General features: G+C 36.8%; 1 protein-coding gene across 2 annotated transcripts in view; it reads left to right on the plus strand.

The window, feature by feature from the left end:
- The window catches only part of rab26 (RAB26, member RAS oncogene family), a 56,826-nt gene that overhangs the window by 13,524 nt on the left and 22,630 nt on the right, over window positions 1-20,672 (plus strand). For both annotated transcript variants that reach the window (XM_014010055.1, XM_014010054.1), the window contains exons 3-5: window positions 9,688-9,729; window positions 10,293-10,359; window positions 16,552-16,604. In XM_014010055.1, the coding sequence (XP_013865509.1) occupies window positions 9,688-9,729; window positions 10,293-10,359; window positions 16,552-16,604 (162 nt within the window). The remainder of the gene's footprint in view (window positions 1-9,687; window positions 9,730-10,292; window positions 10,360-16,551; window positions 16,605-20,672) is intronic.

Here is a 20,672-nt window from a genome sequence, read left to right on the forward strand (position 1 = left end):
GAAAAATGGTGACGTGTTCAATACTTATTTTACCCGCTGTATTTATTTTTTAGTTAATTTTATTTATTTATTTTAACTCTGCTTGGGCTTTTCACTTTACAGTAATTGTATCAAATTTAGAACTGAAACCTGTGATACATCCAATAATTTCAGCTCAAACTCAGGATGAAGGTGGTACAAAGAGAATTTGCCAAATATGTTGATACCAGTTGATTCAATGTGAAAAGTAGCAGTTTTTTTTTCCTTTTTTTTTTTGTGGGCAAAGCTTTAAATTGTAGTTCTGTTTTACACATTTAGATTTCCAAAAGTGTAAAACACTTAAAAAACACTTCCATAGGAGATGATTTGAAGTATGAGGTGATGTGGAACACATTTATTACAATTTGCATGTTTAGTTTAAAAATAATAATAGTTTAGTTTCATTTGGCTGTTTGTGATTTATACATGTTGCTAAAAGCCCATTTAGGGACTGCCATTGCAAATTAACATAGACTATCAATGTTTTTTAGTATGGTATTGTTAGAAGTTGACACTTGTCCCTATCCAAATATACAATACATGAAAATAAAATTTATTTGTTAATTTCCTAATAAAAAGGAGAGAAATCTGTTTGTAGCCAATGTGGGACATGCACAACTTACTAACAGACTGACACGCACCCGTCCAAAGACTGAGCCTTGGTTCTTTGTGTCTGTGCCTCATGACTCAATCCATCCCCACTGATGGCACTCTAAAGTTGAATAAATCAGGACATTATTCACTCTACATTCATCTCTAATTGTGTATTCATGGGTTTGTGTTTGTATAATTATACACTCCCCCAAACTTTACCTGTAAGGACGTGCAGTCGGTTTCAGCGCTGTAGCATAGCCGACATGTACTCTGATTATTAAATGCTAAAGTGTCTCTGATTGGTGAAAATTGCTTTGTTCTGCAGACCATGAGGTCATCATCCTCAGATGGTTTGAGAGAGTGACTCATGCAACAAGTGGATGTTACTCGTTCTTCCATTAACTGTGACTCTGATGGAAAATAGGCTCACTTTAGTTTGGGAACATTTGCATATTTTTAGTTTTAATTTAGAGCTCGGCACCACTTATTTTTCTGGTTTTATCTGCAGTGAAAAAAAGTGGTTTGTCATTAAAGCTGTACGATTTAGCTTTTGGGATGATTTGCGTTGGTAAAACTGCCTCAGCCGGCCTGCGTTAAAATGAAGAGAATAAATGCGGGAGAGGTGCAGCAACACACCAATGGAGAAAAAGAGGAAAATAAATCACCAAAATGAAACCCTCTGAAAATTTTCTCTCCTATGATGTCATCATCATCAGTGTCACTGAGCATCCATCTCCTCTTCACTGATTGTCTTCCTGCATGTATTCAGAGAATGGATGGATGACTGATTTCTCCATTATCTACTTTCCTGCCTGCCAGTTTGTTTGCCTGCCTACCTTTTCTGAGTGGGTGCAATTAAAGCTCTGAGAATAATCATGCCTGCAAGAGACATTGTTTTTTTTTTGTTTAACAATGAGTTGAATTCAAAAGAATCAGACTCTACAGTGCAACAGAATAGCTCCTGTTGAATACAACAAAGCAGGGATTTACGTAACAAAGCTTAAGGCCATTTAACCTTATTTTACACAGCTGTTTGTACTAAATTAAAAGTATCAAGATGGTGTTTACATTGCCAAGCAAGGTGTTGGTTATTAATGACGAGCAGCTTTGCCCCCCGCCGCTTTAAGGTCACTGGATTCTGCAGAGGTGAGCCCAGAGGAGCTCCATGAATGTTTAATGATGAACTGAAAGTGATGGGGAGTTGATGGTTGGAATTATTGAAGCATGACAAAAGAAGTCCTTGGGAGCAGGTAAAGAAAACATTAAAAAGCGGAGTCTGAGAGTTTAGTTTTTTCTTTTTTTAGAACAGGTGCAAACGTGTCAAAAATTAAAAACTTGGGAGATTTTCAGCTCCCTTTTTTATGTTTTGTACATATGTAAAAATAGATTGCAACTTTTATTATTACTTGCTACCAAGTAACAAAACGTATGCAATGATGTGGGATGTTTTTTGTGAATTGGCAATATAAGTTTAAAGGAATTAATTATTAATTATTTATAAAGCAGTTATTTGAAAATGCTACTTTTTTTAAATTTACCAGACATATTACATGTGTTTGCACAAAATATCAATATTGTTGACATCAGCCTGTGTTTTACTGTGTATCTTTATCAGAAAATAATTTGACAGTATCAAATGTAGTAAATAGAAATCAAAATAAGAATAATGGAAGTTTCAATTATGATTTTAAAAAACAGATTTTATGTTTTATTAATCCCAAGTTTTTAGTAAAATGCTCGTCAAATGGCTGAAAAATGCAGTTTTGAGTAGATCTTTAACAAAATTTTCCATGGGGAGTATACCCCTGGATCCCCCTAGAACTGCTTCACTCCACAGCTGCTCGTTAACATGAACAAGTGTTCCTCATTGCTGCCAGCAGATGTTGGCAGGTATGAAGAAGACTTCTGGTATTTTGTTTCAAATTAATTATTGGCTGTTTTAATTGAACAATCTAATTTCTAAAGATAAAAAATAATATCAATGACAAAAAATTTAGTTTAGTATATGAATGTTTGTAAATTGGCAGTAAGATTTTAAAAAACTGTACAAGGGGTGCCACCTGAAATGTTGCCTAGGGCACCAAGTTGGCTGGGGCCGGCCCTGGTCAAGAGTCCTCCTCAATACTCTGACCTTGAAAACTGTAAATTGTACAATATCTCATGACTTTTTTTTATAATACACGTGGTTTTTTTTTTTTCAGGATTTAACCAAAAAAATGCAAAAATGTGTTTTTTGTAGCATTTAAACCCATGTGGTGAAAGTCTGGACAAAAATGGACAAAATGCATTCCTTCAAGGAAATAAGATTCTCTGTTTGTTGTTTGGCACAGTGTCAAAAATGCACAAAAAAATTTAATTATAAGCATGGAAAAGAACTGCAAGAGTCGTGGCTCGACTGCAACAAACCTGAGCAGAATATGTAATGACCTTAGTGCTTTCTAGATAAAAGAATTTCTATCTTCCTTGTGAAAATGTCAAAAAAAACAAAATGTTTTGCTTCATCCTGTGATTTAGCAAGAGGATTATTCAACACACACAAAGAAATATGTGTTGCTGTGTGACCATTTTCATTTTTATCGTTTCCGTTTGTAGAAACAATAATAATTCAGAGGTAGAAAATCCGAAGAGTTCAGGCTTCTTATCTCTTCATTCAGATGAGTAATGATCGAACAAAACAGTGTCACAAATCTGAGTTTGTGCAAGAGAAGTGCCTCGGGGAGAGCCTTGATCGGAGTGAGTTTTTGCGTTGGTGTAAGAGAGTTTCTGCAGGTTTCAGGTGGAAGATCAAATACAAAGCGGAGGCTTAAATCTGACAAATGGACTGATGTAAAAAAAAAGGTGAAGTTACACAGGTAAATCTGCACACCTGCCTCTAGAGCAGCCTCCAGCATTTACTATTTTTGTGCTTTTTGTTTTTACGGCTCTTTTGTTTTTCTGCTGCAACAAGGAAAGCGAGTCTGTGTTTTTATAGCAGTGCAGTTGGTGAAAGGCACTCACGGACCCCCAGCTCTTTCAATTAGCCTGTTTTCAGCCACGCTTGTCACCTAAGTAAGAGAAATCAATAAAAAAGAAAGCTCTTTCTGATACACTGAGCGCATGGTTTAAAGTGATTTTATAAAGTAGAATTTCAGTCTAAAGAAAGAAAAACATTTCCTTTCTAACCCCTCCACAGCCTCGCAAATTTCTCTGATTAAAGGCTGGTGTGATGTGATTTATGGCTCTATCAGTGCCTCAGTAACACATTGGGCTCAGTTTGGCTCATGTGTTTGCAACATATTGCATCTAAAGGTTTATGCTGAGCAAGCTTCATCTTCTATTTGAGAAGTGGAGAAGAAAAAACTGTTCCATTTTGTTTTAATAACTGCACGTCAAAGAATGATTAATTTGAACAGAAAAAAAAAACAATATTTGTGACAAACCTCTTCATGAAACAAACACAAATGTGTTGTTACACAGTAAAGATAAAGAATGTTTGCTCGTTTCTTTGTATTTTATTGAAAATGATTTTATTGATGAAAGTTATTCTAAAATTTTGCCTAATATTAATGTACAAGTAACACACCTGCTGCAAAGTGCTCTTAGATCTGTTTGGAGAAAAAGAGTATATTGATGAGCTAAAGGCTAGTCTACACTAAACTTACAATCTTATATGAGTCAAAACATATTTTTGATCTTGTTTTGTGACTGATTTACTAATCAAGAGCAGAATGTGTTTGAATATTAATCTTGTTCGACTGGAAGTCCTTCCTTTGCAATTGTTTTACTGCACTGGCAGATTATTTTGCTTAATTTGAGAAAATTTAGATTATAATCCAATTTTTTATATAATATGAAATGGCTATTTTTGTAGTGTAAATAGGGTTCATGCTAAAGTGGATTGCTGCTCTCTTGAAATGCCAATCTAGAAAAAAAAATCTCATAGTGTTTAATGGGATCTTTTATAAAATGTGTCATTGCCGTCAGTTTGATATTAAGTTCTTTTTTAACCTAGAACTGGATGGTTTAAATAGCAGCAGCTGCAGGTTGGTTTAGTAGTTTGGATGCAGCCTGGGGCACTTTCTGCAAAATGCCGTTTCTTTTTTTTTTTCTGATAAAATCACCAAATACTGTGAAGCTGACTGCAGTGTTTATAAGGTTTTCAAATATCTGGGAACAAAAAATAGACACCTGCCTGTTTTTCATATACCTCTCCACCTGCTGAGGAACCTCCAGGATTTTCCAAACCAGCACAGAATTCATGGTTTTTAGTCTACAATTCCCACATCACCAGTCCTGGCCTTCAGTATCTCCTCCTGGTACAACCTGCTCACCATTGAGCGTAAAACAAGTTGTGGTGGCACGATTTACCAAGAATGCAGAAACACATTGGAATAATACCAGAAAAGTCTGCATGTATGATAATCAAATATGGTTTACTTATGAGCGACAAACAAACAGAACTGAATCAGGAAATTCTGCATGCTTGCGACTGAACTCGTCAGCAGACTACAGCCAGTAATATAACATCATGTTAACACCATGTGACAGTTTACAACCAATCACAGATTGCCAAATATGCTGTCCAGCCTATGACTGGGCTCCCAGCCCAAAGAGTCTGTTATCAACCAAGAGGGGTCAGTCCGTTGTGGAGTCCTGACATCCAGAAACAAACAGACAACGAGCCGAAATGAGCTATCAGAAAGATACGAGTGATGGACAGTGTCAAGGTGAAACAGAAATAAATAATTAGTCCATGACACAAGACTTTTTCCTGCATTACAAATCACTCCAGCAAACTAATTGGCACAATGCAAACCCCCCCCCCCCCCCCCTTTATCTGGACTGAAAAACCACTCTGTGATCTGGAAGACAACCTTGATCATAGAGGAGCCCACCTACCCCTTAAAACACCCCACTCACTGGTTCATCTGGTCCAAAAAATAACACACAGACAAGTTTTAAAAAAATAAATCCGTCTTCGCTTCTGCAGCAGTCATTATGAAGAGTACAAAACGAATAGCATGCAGCTTTGACATCCCCCTGACTTCTCCCCCACACATTTTAATTGCTTCTTAAAATTACTTTTATTGTTTTAACCATGTCTTTGTGCGTTTGTGACTTTCTAAATTTTGTTTTCGCCCACCACCAAAGGCAAAGGGGTAATTATGTTTTCTGTCTGCTGTGTTGGGAGAAAAAAATCATAAAAACACTGGAGGGGTTTTATTGAATCTCTTATTGGCTAGCATGTGCAAACTTTCATCCCTGCCATAGCTAAACACACTGATGGGGTGCAGAGTGTAAAATAAAATGTCAAACGCATAGCTACCCTCTACACATCTACCTCACTGTTTCATGCTAAGTTTTACTAAATGTTCAATTTAAATGTTAAATAATGTGTAAATACTAAATCCTAAATTGTGCAAGTTGAATCTTAAATGTTGAACTTAAATGTTGAAGTTTACAAGAATGGAATACAGCCTTTGCTGTCGGTGCTCGGCTCTTGCTAGGACATTGTCATCCTGAGACAATAGCTACCGCTAAACGCTTGGACACCGCTGAAGCTTCCCTACAAGATGTCAAACTTGCAGTTGCGGCCCGTATTCGAGCTGCATTTTAAACTGCCGGGCCACAGGTACCATCCATACTGTTTTCAATGAACAAATTTGGAATTTAAAATTTAAATACTGTCTTCATCAGCATGAGAAGCGTTAGCAGCAGCTAGCATTGATGTTTGTTGCAGGATGATGACGTTCTAAGAGCCGAGCACAACCAGCAAAGGCTACATTCCATTCTGAAATACTTAAATGTAAACTTCAAAATTTAACTTTTACATTTAGATTTAGGATTTATCTACATGTTATTTAACATTTAAATTGAACATTTAGTAAAAAAAAAAAAAAAGCAAAATATAAGAACAGAGAGCTTAATAATGAAAAAGTGTTGGTGACATTTTTAAACATTTTACTTTACATTTGGCGTCTCATACACTTAGCCTGCACAGATAAGGCTATACCTCTGGAAATATTTGCAGATATTGAGCTAAAATTAGTTGCAGTGTTGTATAAACTACCACAAAGTGATACTTGAGTAAAAGTACAAGTATCTTACCAATAAAATTACTTTGGTAAAAGTTAGTCTCTTTTAGGAATATTACATCAGTAAAAGTCTTAATGTATCTGATATTTTTGTACTTAAATATTGAATTAAAATGAGCAGTTAGACTTTACATAATGGCATTTATTAGGAGGTGACCACCTCAAAAATGCAGAAATTAATGTTGTATTAAAACAATTAATTCATGTTAAATTTAGGATGCACTAGTCTAGTTGTTTCACTTTATATACATATGTCAAGGGTGGACAAACCTTTTCTGCAAAATAAAAATCTATCTGAGGGCTGCAGACCAAATGCAATAATATAATTCATGAATTACAAATACTTCTTAAGTACAGTTCTTTTATTTTAATGCTTATGTCCTGCTGGAGTGTGACATGATTTGTTTGTGTACAAACTACCACAGTATCAGAATTTTACACATTTATCCTTCCCATTCAACCACAATTAATTCACTCTATCTAGAGGCACAATTTATAGGGATAGTATTATTTTTTTACAATAAAAAGCTGGAATAAAAACAAGCAAAATGAAATAAAAGTAATGACGGTCTTCTTCTTGTCTTTTTTAATGTAAGGAGTAGAAAGTATAGATAATTGTGTGAAAATGAAAGAAGTAGAAGTAAAAAGTAGGCTGAAAAATAATTACTCAAATAAAGTACAAATACCCAAAAATTCCAGTACAACCAGTACCGTAAAGAAGTATTTGTACTTGGTTACTTTACAACTCTGATTAGTTGTGGTGTCTCCAAGGATCAATAAATAATGTAAGATATTAACCAATGAGGGTACACATAATGTTATTTTAAACGTTTGACAAAAATGGCTCCTTCAATATAAGATACACCTCCCTTCTGTTCTTGCCCTTTTTGACTTCTGAGTCAGGTCCAGGGGTGGGGTGGGGTGGAGGGGTCATCGCAGCACCACAGACATTGAAGACGTATGACCCTGTGGCCTCTTTCTCCTAATTCTTCTGTCTGCAGTTAATTTGTCACACAGGCTCTTTGCGGATGTCATGTTCTTGTTAGTTACCTCGTGCTGCAGCCATTAATGTTTTACGCGCTCACACTTTACGGGCTCCTCTGAAAGCTCCTCATACATCTGTAATTTATGATCCCTGTGAAGTGCCGTTTGAGTGATTCTCTTCTGAGCTTGCGTTCCTCAGTCGTGTGCCTTTCGGGAGAAATGGGAGGCACTAAACGGCTAACGGTACAGTGTGTTGCTGATAAGTAGAGCAGTTTATATTTGAAGCGACTCCTCCATGTGGAAGGTGTTTGTTGCAGCTCGGGGGAATGAAAGTGAGCTGAAAGGGGTGCTTTTCTCAAAAGCACAGGGGCCACGTTAGCCTGTAAAATGTTTAAACTGAAAAACTTTGAGAGGTAAAGTGGAAGTAGAAGTGTTGGCAAGCTTTGCTGTGTGATATTATAATTCCTAATCTCAGCGCAGTAAACTGGCTCCGGAAACAGATTTTGTCTAAGTTCAATCTTCCAGTACTCGCTGAGTCCGTGCTGCTATATTAGGCTCTGCCTGATTTAAAACTGTTTGCTCTTAACAAATCCAGCATCATCAAAGCAACCAGGCTGCGTCAGCCTCTCAGAGAACCTCTCTGTGATGTGATCACAAGACTTTTTCTGGGTCACTAAATATTTATGAAGCCTCTGAGCACATTTTGGGTTGTTTTTAGCAACAACAACAAGGAGGTGTAGTCTTTTGAGACTGATTCCTATCAGGCGTCACTCACCATCTAGCTTGCAGCTTAAATCCCCTCCACTAAATATGTATGGCATATTCCCCTTTGTGATTCTTGAGGAGGTAAATTAGCCAAAGATGTTAACCAAGACTATGTGTCAAATTTCTCTGCAGCATTTAGCCAGGGGTGAATATTGCCTGTCTCTCCTCAGGAATTAGAAGGTCAGCAGCAGCTTTCAGGAAAATCCCAGGAATGGGGTGAGGTGGGTGAGAGAGGTGACGGTGGGGAAAGCCTCTAAGTATTGCCCTGGCATCAGCCAACGCCAGACCATTTTGCTACTCAGCTCCTCAGAATGGATGAACTGGGTCTATTTATTTTTGTTATTTTGTTTATCATCTTGACAAGTTTTCTCGGCCACTTCTAAAGTTAGAAAATAGGGAATCAAATTATTCTTAAAAATCTAAATTAGAGGAGTCAGAACCGTGTCGCCGTTTCACCTTCCAGAAGATATTGAACACCTGTCAATTTTGGAAAGAACTACAGCAAGCAAAGTTTCTAGTAGAATGGTTGTGAGTGCTCGAAGACTGCCAGTTACATCTGAATAAAATCAATTTTTATTTACTGTAATAAAAATGCAAATCTGTTTGATATCGATTCAGAAATGTATGTGTTGGTTTGTTTCAAGTTTTAAGCCCAGTCTGTTAAAATACAGCCTGAATCCAGATTTTGAGCTAAAATGAATAGAAGAGGAATGATGTCTTATAAGGTATGACGCCAAGTGCGATTGAATTTATCCGAGCTTGGTTGTGCTGTGTCACGATAGAACTGAGAGATGCAGAAAAAAATCTTAATAGTGACAGAAATGTACTTGGAGAGAAATGGATTCTTTTAGCACAACTTGGTTTGCATTGAGCACCTAGGCTGTTTTACTGACAGGTATAAAAAAATTTAAGGCAAAAGAACCAGAGAAAGAACCATTGCAGTGTGTGCTGCTGTAACTTCCAGAAAAATAAACTATTTTCAAAGAAAAAAAAGAAGACAGATGGAAACAAAGAGAGCAGAGGGGTTAATCTGAAAAGGTGGCTGAGCACTGCAGTGAAGATATTCAATACTGATGGAGAGGGCAGCGGAGGGCAGTGTGATAGGTAGATGAGAGGATGAAGAGAAGAGGCTGTTCAGACAGGTGCCTGACCATAAACCAAAGCAACCTTCAAGACGTTTTTGTCCCCCTGGCCAAAGGTTTTTGCTTGCTGCAAGTCATTTAATCAAGTTTATTTTTCTCTTCATTTTCAGAACAAAGTCCTGAACATTGATGGAGTCAAGGTCAAGCTTCAGGTAAAGAAAAAAAAACGAAAGCTATAAGTAGATTTGAGAGCTAAAAAAAGCCATTAAGATTAATGTCTTGTTTGTGTGTTGAGCACCGAAGCACCTGCATTTCAATGATGTTTCTAAACTCATCCAGATTCTGGAAGCTTTATTTAAAGCAACAAACAGCAGATGGATCAAACTGGCAATTATCTGTGAAAATAAGAGACTGGAAGTTTTTTTTTTTCATCTCTTAGAAGTTGAAGATCAAAACGAAGCTAAACAAAAACAACAAATATTTCTCTGCCCTTCTTTATTTGACTGAAACATGATTACAATTTTTAATGTTGCTCTCTCTCAGCTGGATGTGTTTTATAGGAAACCATTAACACGCTGACTGCATTAGATTTTAATATATTTCAGATATGAAGCTCATTTTTACTGCTTAAGACAGCAGATTGTTATTTATAGGCTTTCCAAAGTTCATCTGATTTGAATCTTTATTGATGTTCTTCTTGTTGAGCTTCAGCGAGCGTCAGACTTGTTGCAAAAATAGAAACTTATTAGGTGATTGTTTTTTGTCTTAACTGCAGATCTGGGACACAGCTGGACAGGAACGTTTCCGCAGTGTCACTCATGCCTATTATCGGGATGCTAATGGTGAGACCCTCCTGTATTCTGATTAAACATTTTAACTGCGATTAATCTCGATTAATTGTTTTTTTTTTTTAGAAATTATTACTCTGCTTTTGCTGATTGTGCACATTTATATGATGCAGTACACTCCATGTGCAACTGATCATGCACATTTCTTTTATTGTGTTCTTTTTATCCTCTTATTGCTTATCTCTTTTTGTTTGGTTTTTCCATTGCTGACAATTGGGAATTCAGTATCTGTGCTTTGTTCCGCATGTCATGGAATGACAATAAAAACTCCTTGAATAGATTAAATCTCATTATTACACAGAAAAAAGATGTTTAGAACATTTTTGCAGTTACTGTTTTACGTAACAAAAAGATTAATTACATTTTTAGGAACTTTAAACAAATAAGGCAAAGCAAGTCTTTTTACTCTTTTACTTTATTTTTTTCTCCTACAACCTGATCAGCCTCGTCTGCAGAACTCTCTGTTTGTTACGGTGGTTTTAGATTGAAGTGATATTTCTGGCTCGACCTCTGCTGGTGAGACAGTTCAGCTTCACAGCACTTCCTGATAACTTTACTTCCTAACCCCGGATTTACACTACATGCGTCTCCGCTCCACTGTGCTGCGGTGCGCAGATGGCAGCTGTTCATTTGTGCCCCAATTTCCACAGCCTCCGCTCTGATCCGGTGCGACACAGAGGAGGGAGCGTGTGGAGGAAGGAGATTGCGCGATAAATCCAGTGATGTGGAAGTCAGAGCAAAAAAATAATTAATTCTGTGAAAGACGAACTCTAATCACAGATTAAAACATTAATATAAAGGCTTTTGGTATCTATGGTTGAAACTATATCGCTGTCGTCCTTTTGAAACTTCTGATTTCAAAATAAAATCCACGTGTATCGTGTGTGTACACATGCTTCATGCTACATGTTTCCATCTGCTTCCCAAACAGAACGATACATTCTGACAGCATTTGTTTAGAAATACTGTATATACATATATTTGTTCATATAGCTGCAATTTTGACATTATTCCGCCTAATAGTGTCTTATTTTGAAAATATGGATGTTGTGCTCGTCCCTCTTCCTGTTGGTGCGACGTAATATTTAAAAATTGATTCCGGCGCAGCTCCGGCGTCCGGCAGAAATAGGATCGGATCGAATTTTGACGGATCGCCGTCTGCTCACCACCGCTGTGCACAGCCAGTGTAAACACTCTCATTGATAATGGGTGCGTATTTGCTGCGGAGATCGGACCGGTGCGGAGCGGAGCTGGAACGCACGTAGTGTAAATTAGTCCGCCGTCAGGAAGACCTCTCTGTCCTGGCTGCTCAGGTTTATGTGAGTGGCTGAAGGCCACCTAAAGCCAATGGTGATCAAGATCCTGAACCCCCACCCCCCCACCCACATTGTGACCACTGGGTTGATGTGTGTGTCCATTGCTAACACAACAACACATTACCGTGTCCAGTTTATTTTTTATTTTTTTGTTGTTTTTTGTTTTGTTTTGTGTGTGTGCATGTGTGCCTGCATTAGATAAACTTCTAGTGATGACATTTTAGAGTCGATCCATTTCAAGATGGCTGCAACAGTTTAGTGGCCTTAATAAGTACATTCACTAACAGAATCTAAACGCTCTAAAATAAACTTAATTATTACTGGATTTAAGGAGGTTTTGTTTTCATAACTCCTGTTATTTTATTATTTTGTATTTGAGAGATCTGGGCGGCATGGTGGCTCAGTTGGTAGAGCTGACGCCTCTAAGCAAGAAGGTCGTCGGATCAAATCCCAGCCCAGGAATCTTTCTGGGTAGAGCATGTTCTCTCTGTACATGGGTGGGTTTTCTCCTGGTTCTCCAGCTTCATCTCACAAACCAAATTCATGACAGGCTAATGGGTAATTCTAAATTGTCCCTAGGTGTGAGTGAATGGTTGTATGTCCCTGTGATGGACTTGCACCATGTCCTGGGTGTACCCCACCCCTCACTCAGTGACTGCTGGATATGGGCACCAGTGACCCCCATGACCCTTCTGACCCTGACAGGAAGAAGCAGTATAGATGGAGATGTGTGGATTTTTTTTTTTTACGCTTTCTGTGCAGATTCCTGAAATGAACTTTGATATAAACTGGAACTCTATACACAAAGTAAATCAAATATTATTTCAAATATTATTGAATTCATGTGGGTTTGTTTGCAGCTTTTTTTTCTGTTTAGCGCTGCAGTGAAATGGAGTTTTGATGAGATTTTAAAGGCCACTCTTTGCAGTCAGAAGAAAGATTCATGCCAGGTTTAGACATGAGTGTTTTTTTTTCTTCACTTGGCCGTGCTTATTTAGTGCTGAGGTTTTATAGCTCCTTTCAAAGGAAGGAAGGACGGCACGTTCAAGATGCTGAGAGTCCTTGGTGATCTCTAATCCATTTTCACAAATCAGAGTGGATTTCTGCCTGTGCACTAATATGTCCGTCTATAAAACTTTAAATTGCAATTATTCCCTTGTTTCTGAGTTTGAGTTTATTAGTGATAGTTCAGATATTTTGAGTGGGGTTCTGTGGAACTGTAATGAACAATTAACATCTAACCTGTTGCAGATAGCTTTTTTAACCACCTCTGTGTGGAGAATGTGTTTTTGTCTGACAAGATGATTGATAAGCTAATGGCTTGTCTGAGCGTAGTTAAGACCACAGTGCATTTCTGTTTGATTTAGCAGCTCAAGCAAACACTGTCTTATTAGCTTTATAAGTGTATTTGTCATGTTATTATTTTTATCGTTATTTTTTAAACATTGTTTAACCAGACAAATTCCGTTGAGATCGCAAATCTTTTTTTCAAGGGAGGCCTGGGCCTGAAGGCAACATATTGTACAGGTCTTGTGTTGTGGGGGAAACCAGAGAAAACCCATGCAAACACGAGGAGAACATGCAAACTCCACACAGAAAGACTCCAGGAACAAACCGGGAATCGAACCCATGACCCCCTTGCTGTGAGGTGTCAGTTCTAACCACTGAGTCTCTGTGCTGCCATAAACATACATGGTTGTTCACATAAAATTTGACGGTTTCCAAGTGCAAATAGCACCAGCTGCTAGCTGTAAATGCTGCAGGAATGTCATATTTCTGGCAGATTAATTGTGCAAAGCAAAACTGACAATGATTTAAATTTTGTCTTCTTTGTTTTATTTTTTAAGCATATTTTTTAATCAAGTTGTTTTAAGACAGCAGCATTCTCCACTCATATCAGCTGTTATTGTGTTAATCCAGTCAAATGTCATCTGTAGGCTGTTCTTAAAGCCATCTGCAACATGCCAAGAATGTTTAAAAGAATGTGTTTTTCCTCACTGTTATTCACTATTCAGTAATTATTATATTTGTGTAACATAAGAATTTTATTAACTTACATGTTTTAAACAGTTTTTATTTGCACTGAAAAATCAACTTTTTAATAAACTGATGATTAGAACAGAATAAAAGAAATCAGACCTCTTAAGCTCTCTTGAATAACATATATTATAAGTTATACTTTAAAATAACTATTTGAGAAAACCAATTATAATTTATTAGGATTTAAAACATTTATTGGATCTATTTTTTGTATCATTTTCTTATCTTTCCCCCAGCTTTCTGAGGCCCTCTTGGCCACCCCCAGGGGGCCATGGCCTCCAATTTGAAAACCACTGATCTAAACGATCCTTCTTCAGCTAATTGTGTCATTATTTTTGTAAAGTAACAACTTAAATAGTCTGTGTTCTATTGAGTTCTCAAATCATTTGTCTTACATAATAATTTGGAAGATTTCTGCAAAAATATAGATTATTAACAAAAATCGAAGATCTTTTACATGTATGATATTTAAAAGTATTACTGGCCTTATTTAAACGTGGAAATGATTACCTCATTCTAGTTTCCATGATAAACAGTCTAGTAGGATTTTGAAATTTTATGTCTTCACTCAAATGCATTGTTTAGTACTTTGAGGAGGGATTTTTGTAAGTTAAAAGAAAACTGTGTCAGGGTTGATCTAATTGAGACCAAGAGAGTTGTGAGAGTGTATTTCACTGATTACATGTGGATTGGATTTTTGTTTTTAGTCTACATAATCTTTGTGTATAATCCTCATCAATGGTTCTCTTGGTGTGGGAATCAGATTGCGTAACTACAGCAGGATTAATTTCACTGTAACATGATGCCTGTGGACTAATTTGTGTTTGATAGTTCAGCACTTATTTTTGGAGTCCAACCTTTTAAATCTTTGGCAGGGTTTTCAATGACTTTTCCATTCGTGGTAAGAGGCGTATTACAGGAAGTCTACTCCTTCTACACAGAGCCTTTTAAAATGCTGATCACCTTTCTTCCTGTCTGTTATAAAACCAGGAGTGATAGGAGAATTAAAATCCCCTCCAAGTTGATTTATGTGGCGGGGCACTTTGGCAGCTGTGAGAGAGAGAGTGCAGGGAGTCATCAAGTGTTCCTTTCGCTTCACAAAATTCACTCGTTCTTGTGTAAAAAAGTTAATATCTTAGCTTCTTAAACTCGATGCAATTTAACTGGGTTGGTTAATCTAATTTTCTATTAATTGTTCAATTAACCAAGATTTGGCAAGTCACTTTTTGTTGGAGTTAGCTGTACTCTACACAAACTTCTATCCCTGATGTTATGTTTGAATGACAATAAAGCAAATCTGAGTGAATTGAGTAATGTGTGCATTTTCTTTTAAAGAAAATTTATAAACCTCTCAACTTGGTTTAGTGGAACCTGACAATTAAAATAAATTAAACACTTCCTTTTTGAGCATGCATAATCAACTCTTTACATGAGGAGTTCCAGTGGTGTTTAAATTTGTAGCATGTTTGTTTGTGTTACATTTTGAAGTAAAGAAGTAAAAGTACAATTTTTATGTTTTTAATGTAATGAAATAAAAGTAAAAACTACAACTGAAAAAATACTTAGGTATTTTAATGAAACAAATGTACTTTACACCTCTGGATTTTAATGATTGAGTGGAAAAAAATAGTTTGGTTAATGGTCAAAATGAACATCTGCAATAAGGTGCTATAAGGAGGTTACATGACTACCAGAAAGCCGCACTCATGTCCTGGATCTGAGCAGAGATTGTTTATGTTCCCTGTTTGCCCTCAAATGCTCAATATTTATTACAAGAATCCATCTTTGCTGTTGCAGATTGATGCATCAGCTGAGGAACAATAGAAGCTGGGTTCTGCTGAACTTTAGATGTTGGCTTGTTAGGAAAATGTACCTTTTTTCCTTTCATCTTGTTTTGATCTTAGAAATGATCTGGGGAAAATGGGAGGAATTGTTTAGAAAAGAGATTATCTGTAAAATCTGATTAGTGTGAAAATCATTGTGAATTTATTTAGACAGGAACATTTGATAGAAACGACTTTCTAAAAAAAACGAAAAATGAAACATTGGTAATATTTTCTTAGATAAATCACAGTGAATGTTTTTTTTTCTTTTTCCTTCCTAGACTATCTAAAGAAGTGCTTCAGTGTTGTTTGATGCTGCTCTGATTGCATTTTCCAAATCTGATTTGTGACTTTATGATTTATAATGTACTGCATATTTTATTGGAAAGCTAAATTTGCGATGGACATATATTAAGATTTTTTATTGAGTGCATGAGGTGAAATGGTATTGAGGGGGGATTAATCATAAAATTCTCATCATAAAGTTTTCTTTTTTTATCCCTCTTCTTTCAGTCCTTACTGTTTAGCTTGTTTTATTTCACTTTGTTTTGCTTTTTAGTTCATCTTCTATCTGTTTTCCCTTTTCTCATCTGATTTAATCTATAAAATCCGAGCTTCTTAAAGTTTTGTACCTCGATCTGGGCCAAGTGTCAAATTTTCAAACTTTTTTTTAACAAAAAAAAACTAAAGCCAAAAAATATAGATATATTTTTCCCCCACAGATGAAAATTGAATGCAACTTGAATCTTTGGATGAACCGTTGAGTGATAACGAATCACAGGAGAGACTTAGACACCCATCCTGCACAAGTCTAGCTGAGCCCTGTGGTCTCGTTTATTTTCTTCATCGCTGAGTTTCTACAGAACAAAGATCACTCAACAAGCCTTCTTTTTTAAAGAGCTTTTTATTTGAAATGGGTTTGAGTCTTGGAGGTTAAAGCATAAATTCAAAATGCTTTTTATCAATGTATTTAAGATTGGACTCTTGTGTTTTTTCTTTTCTTTCAGCTCTCCTTTTGCTGTACGACGTCACAAACAAATCGTCCTTCGACAACATACAGGTTGGTGACTTGTATCTGCCTCTGAATCATTCTGGGCTGGATCCAACTTGTTCCTCTCATTTACTGCTTGAACAGACGTTGTTGTTCTTCTATCAACTTGTGCTCCAAAAAGTCCCATCTATACCCTCTGAACATTTTGTTCTTTCACACAAAGTGCTCAAACGAGACGAAGGGCTTGTTGACATCTCTGTAACTTATCTCTGAGATTCTGATTTGAATGGTGAAAAGTAGAAATTGCAGAGGAATATTTGGGGGAACAGACTTTTAATTTGAAATAAAGATTTCAATCCGCTGGAGTTTATCAGATTCACTATGAAACACGTCTCATAGTGAATCTGTTTAGTTCAAATATGCAGAATATGAAATCCAAAGAGAGTCGATGTGACCTCTCTTTACTCCGTTTGGTAGAATGTTTTACTGCAGCTCTTGTTTTCTAGGGGTGATTGCGTTTTAGCAATTTGGCTAAGTTCTGCTTCATGAGTCCCTACAGGGAGATTTGTCGTCTTTAAGTGATTAAGATAAACAATTATGATTCAGTCAGCAGCTCCAGTGAAGAACTCGGGGGACCAGCTTAAGTTCAGATAACTGCATGTCGTCAATGTCGTAGCTAAAACGGCTCTTTCAGGGTGGCACAAACAATTATGTTGAGAATGGACAAATGTTAGCAGAGAGCTCCCAGCTGAGTCTTTGTGAAACAAAATAAAAGCATTTTGCACTGAGGTGCCCTTCCTGTCTGGCCGTGCAGATAAAATGTTCACTTTTTATACATGACAGCAAAAAACCCTGAGAAATCAGAATAGATGATTAAAGATGAAACTGATAAAAATCCTGTAAGCACTTGAGCAGATCAGTCCACAGCTCATATTTAGATTATAGCTTTACCAGGCATGCTAAGGACAAAGTTGTAAAGTAAAAATACTTTGTTACTGTACTTAAGTATTTTTTGGGTATCTGAGTAATTATTTTTCAGTCTACTTTTTACTTCTTCCATTTTAACACACTTATCTGTACTTTCTACTTCTTACATTTTTATAAAAAAAAAGTCAAGAAGTAGAAAGTTGTTACTTTTATTTCATTTTTGCTTGTTTTCATTCCAGTTTGTTATTGTAAAAAAATAAATACTATCCATATAAATTGTGCCTCCTTGATAGAGTGAATTTAATTGTGGTTGAATTCTCATTCAAGTATAAATATATAAAATTCTGATGCTGTGTTAGTTTTAATTGGAACAGAGTTCTGTCTATTTTAAAGGGACCCGTCAGAGGTCAAAGACAGTTTTATTGTTTATTCCACTTGAGGTGACCACTACATTTATATCAGAGGTGCCCAAAGTGAGGCCCGTGGGCCAAAACTGGCCCACCAAGCCATTTGATTTGGTCCATCAGCAGCTGCCATGGTTACTAGGTTGTAATGTCATCCTGTGTAGAAACACAGTATTTCTCCCTAAAGTCATTACATTCATTGGCCCATTGACTATGTAAGGGGCTATGGTGCAGTTCGTCAAAAATGTGGGCCACCACACTGGCTGCTAGATTAATCATTAAAAATGAAAGGACTGTATTTTTAAAAATAGGAGGTATTTGTATTTCTTGAATTATATTATTGCATTTGGCCAAAGCCCTCGGATAGATTTTCATTTTGTGGAAAAGGTTTGGGCACCCTTGATATATGCATATAAACTGAAACAGTACATTCTAAATTTAACATAAATTAATTATTTTAATGACAGTCATTTCTGCATTTTTTTGGGGAGGTCACCTCCTGATAAATGTCATTACAGAAAATCTAACTGCTCATTTTAAATCAATATTTTTACTTTTAATACTAAAAAACATCAGATATTTTAATACTTTTACTCAAGTAATATTCCTAAAGCAGACTTTCACTTTTACCAAAGTAATTTTTGGTAAGATACTTGTACTTTTACTCAAGTATCGCTTTGTGGTACTTTAAACATCATTGTCTACGGATAATTTATGCATCAGTTCACAAATGTTTCAGGTAACTTGTTCATTTGTTAATCATAAGTGGATATAAGTTTGACACCAGCGGGACCAACCTGAAGCAGCAAATAATTTTTTTAACCCCCTGAGTACTCTTAATTATTCAAGGCTCATGTGCTTAACTTATTAATAATGATTAATATACACTCACCGGCCACTTTATTAGGTACACCTGTCCAACTGCTCGTTAACACTTAATTTCTAATCAGCCAATCACATGGCGGCAACTCAGTGCATTTGGGCATGTAGACATGGTTAAGACAATCTCCTGCAGTTCAAACCGAGCATCAGTATGGGGAAGAAAGGTGATTTGAGTGCCTTTGAAYGTGGCATGGTTGTTGGTGCCAGAAGGGCTGGTCTGAGTATTTCAGAAACTGCTGATCTACTGGGATTTTCACRCACAACCATCTCTAGGGTTTACAGAGAATGGTCCGAAAAAGAAAAAAACATCCAGTGAGCGGCAGTCCTGTGGGCGGAAATGCCTTGTTGATGCCAGAGGTCAGAGGAGAATGGGCAGACTGGTTCGAGCTGATAGAAAGGCAACAGTGACTCAAATAACCACCCGTTACAACCGAGGTAGGCAGAAGAGCATCTCTGAACGCACAGTACGTCGAACTTTGAGGCAGATGGGCTTCAGCAGCAGAAGACCACACCGGGTGCCACTCCTTTCAGCTAAGAACAGGAAACTGAGGCTACAATTTGCACAAGCTCATCGAAATTGGACAAGAGAAGATTGGAAAAACGTTGCCTGGTCTGATGAGTCTCGATTTCTGCTGCGACATTCGGATGGTAGGGTCAGAATTTGGCGTCAACAACATGAAAGCATGGATCCATCCTGCCTTGTATCAACGGTTCAGGCTGGTGGTGGTGGTGTCATGGTGTGGGGAATCTTTTTTTGGCACTCTTTGGGCCTCTTGGTACCAATTGAGCATCGTTGCAACGCCACAGCCTACCTGAGTATTGTTGCTGACCATGTCCATCCCTTTATGACCACAATGTACCCAACATCTGATGGCTACTTTCAGCAGGATAAATGCGCCATGTCATAAAGCTGGAATCATCTCAGACTGGTTTCTTGAACATGACAATGAGTTCACTGTACTCAAATGGYCTCCACAGTCACCAGATCTCAATCCAATCGAGCATCTTTGGGATGTGGTGGAACGGGAGATTCGCATCATGGATGTGCAGCCGACAAATCTGCAGCAACTGTGTGATGCCATCATGTCAATATGGACCAAAATCTCTGAGGAATGCTTCCAGCACCTTGTTGAATCTATGCCACGAAGAATTGAGGCAGTTCTGAAGGATAAAGGAGGTCCAACTCATTACTAGCGTGGTGTACCTAATAAAGTGGCCAGTGAGTGTATATCATAATAATACAGGTACAAAAGGTAACAAAATCAACTGAATCAATGTAAAAATATATTTTTCATGTTTTATCAATAAATGCTCATCTAATTCACCAGAACCTTGTTCAGAATCTTGTAATCCTGTTTTGGATTTAAATTAGCAGATATTTATGATACAGATTATGAACTTTAAACCTGACACTTTGACAGAAGGATCTTTAGGTTGCGGTGCAAAAAATACAAACCAAAATCACATCTTTAATTCTGATCATAACCTACAAAGATGCATGTTTTACTGTTAATATTGTTTATTTCCTATAAGTAAAGCAACGTCCATAGGCTACGAATGGAAGCACTGTGTAATCTGTTTTTCAACTCAGTGTTGTCAGTTGAAATAAGGCTTTTTCTTTTTTCTTTTTTTGCATTTTTTTCTCTTAAGAAAAAAAGGCAGTTTAGAAAAAAATAGACAGTTATTGTAAATTTTTAATATATTTTCTTAAGATATTTAACAACTTAAAAAAACACTTAAAAATCGTTCAAATTGTTTATAACTAAATTCAGTCCAACAAAAATAATACTGCAGTAAAACACGGCACACTGTTATTTACTGGGCTATAGACCGCATAACATGATGACAAACAAAAGTTTTAAAAATATATTTTTTCATTTCCTGTTTAATACTTGTATATAATATAAATAAATACATATGTAGC

This window comes from Austrofundulus limnaeus, unplaced genomic scaffold, assembly GCF_001266775.1.
Source record: "Austrofundulus limnaeus strain Quisiro unplaced genomic scaffold, Austrofundulus_limnaeus-1.0 Scaffold65, whole genome shotgun sequence".
Taxonomy (NCBI): domain Eukaryota; kingdom Metazoa; phylum Chordata; class Actinopteri; order Cyprinodontiformes; family Rivulidae; genus Austrofundulus; species Austrofundulus limnaeus.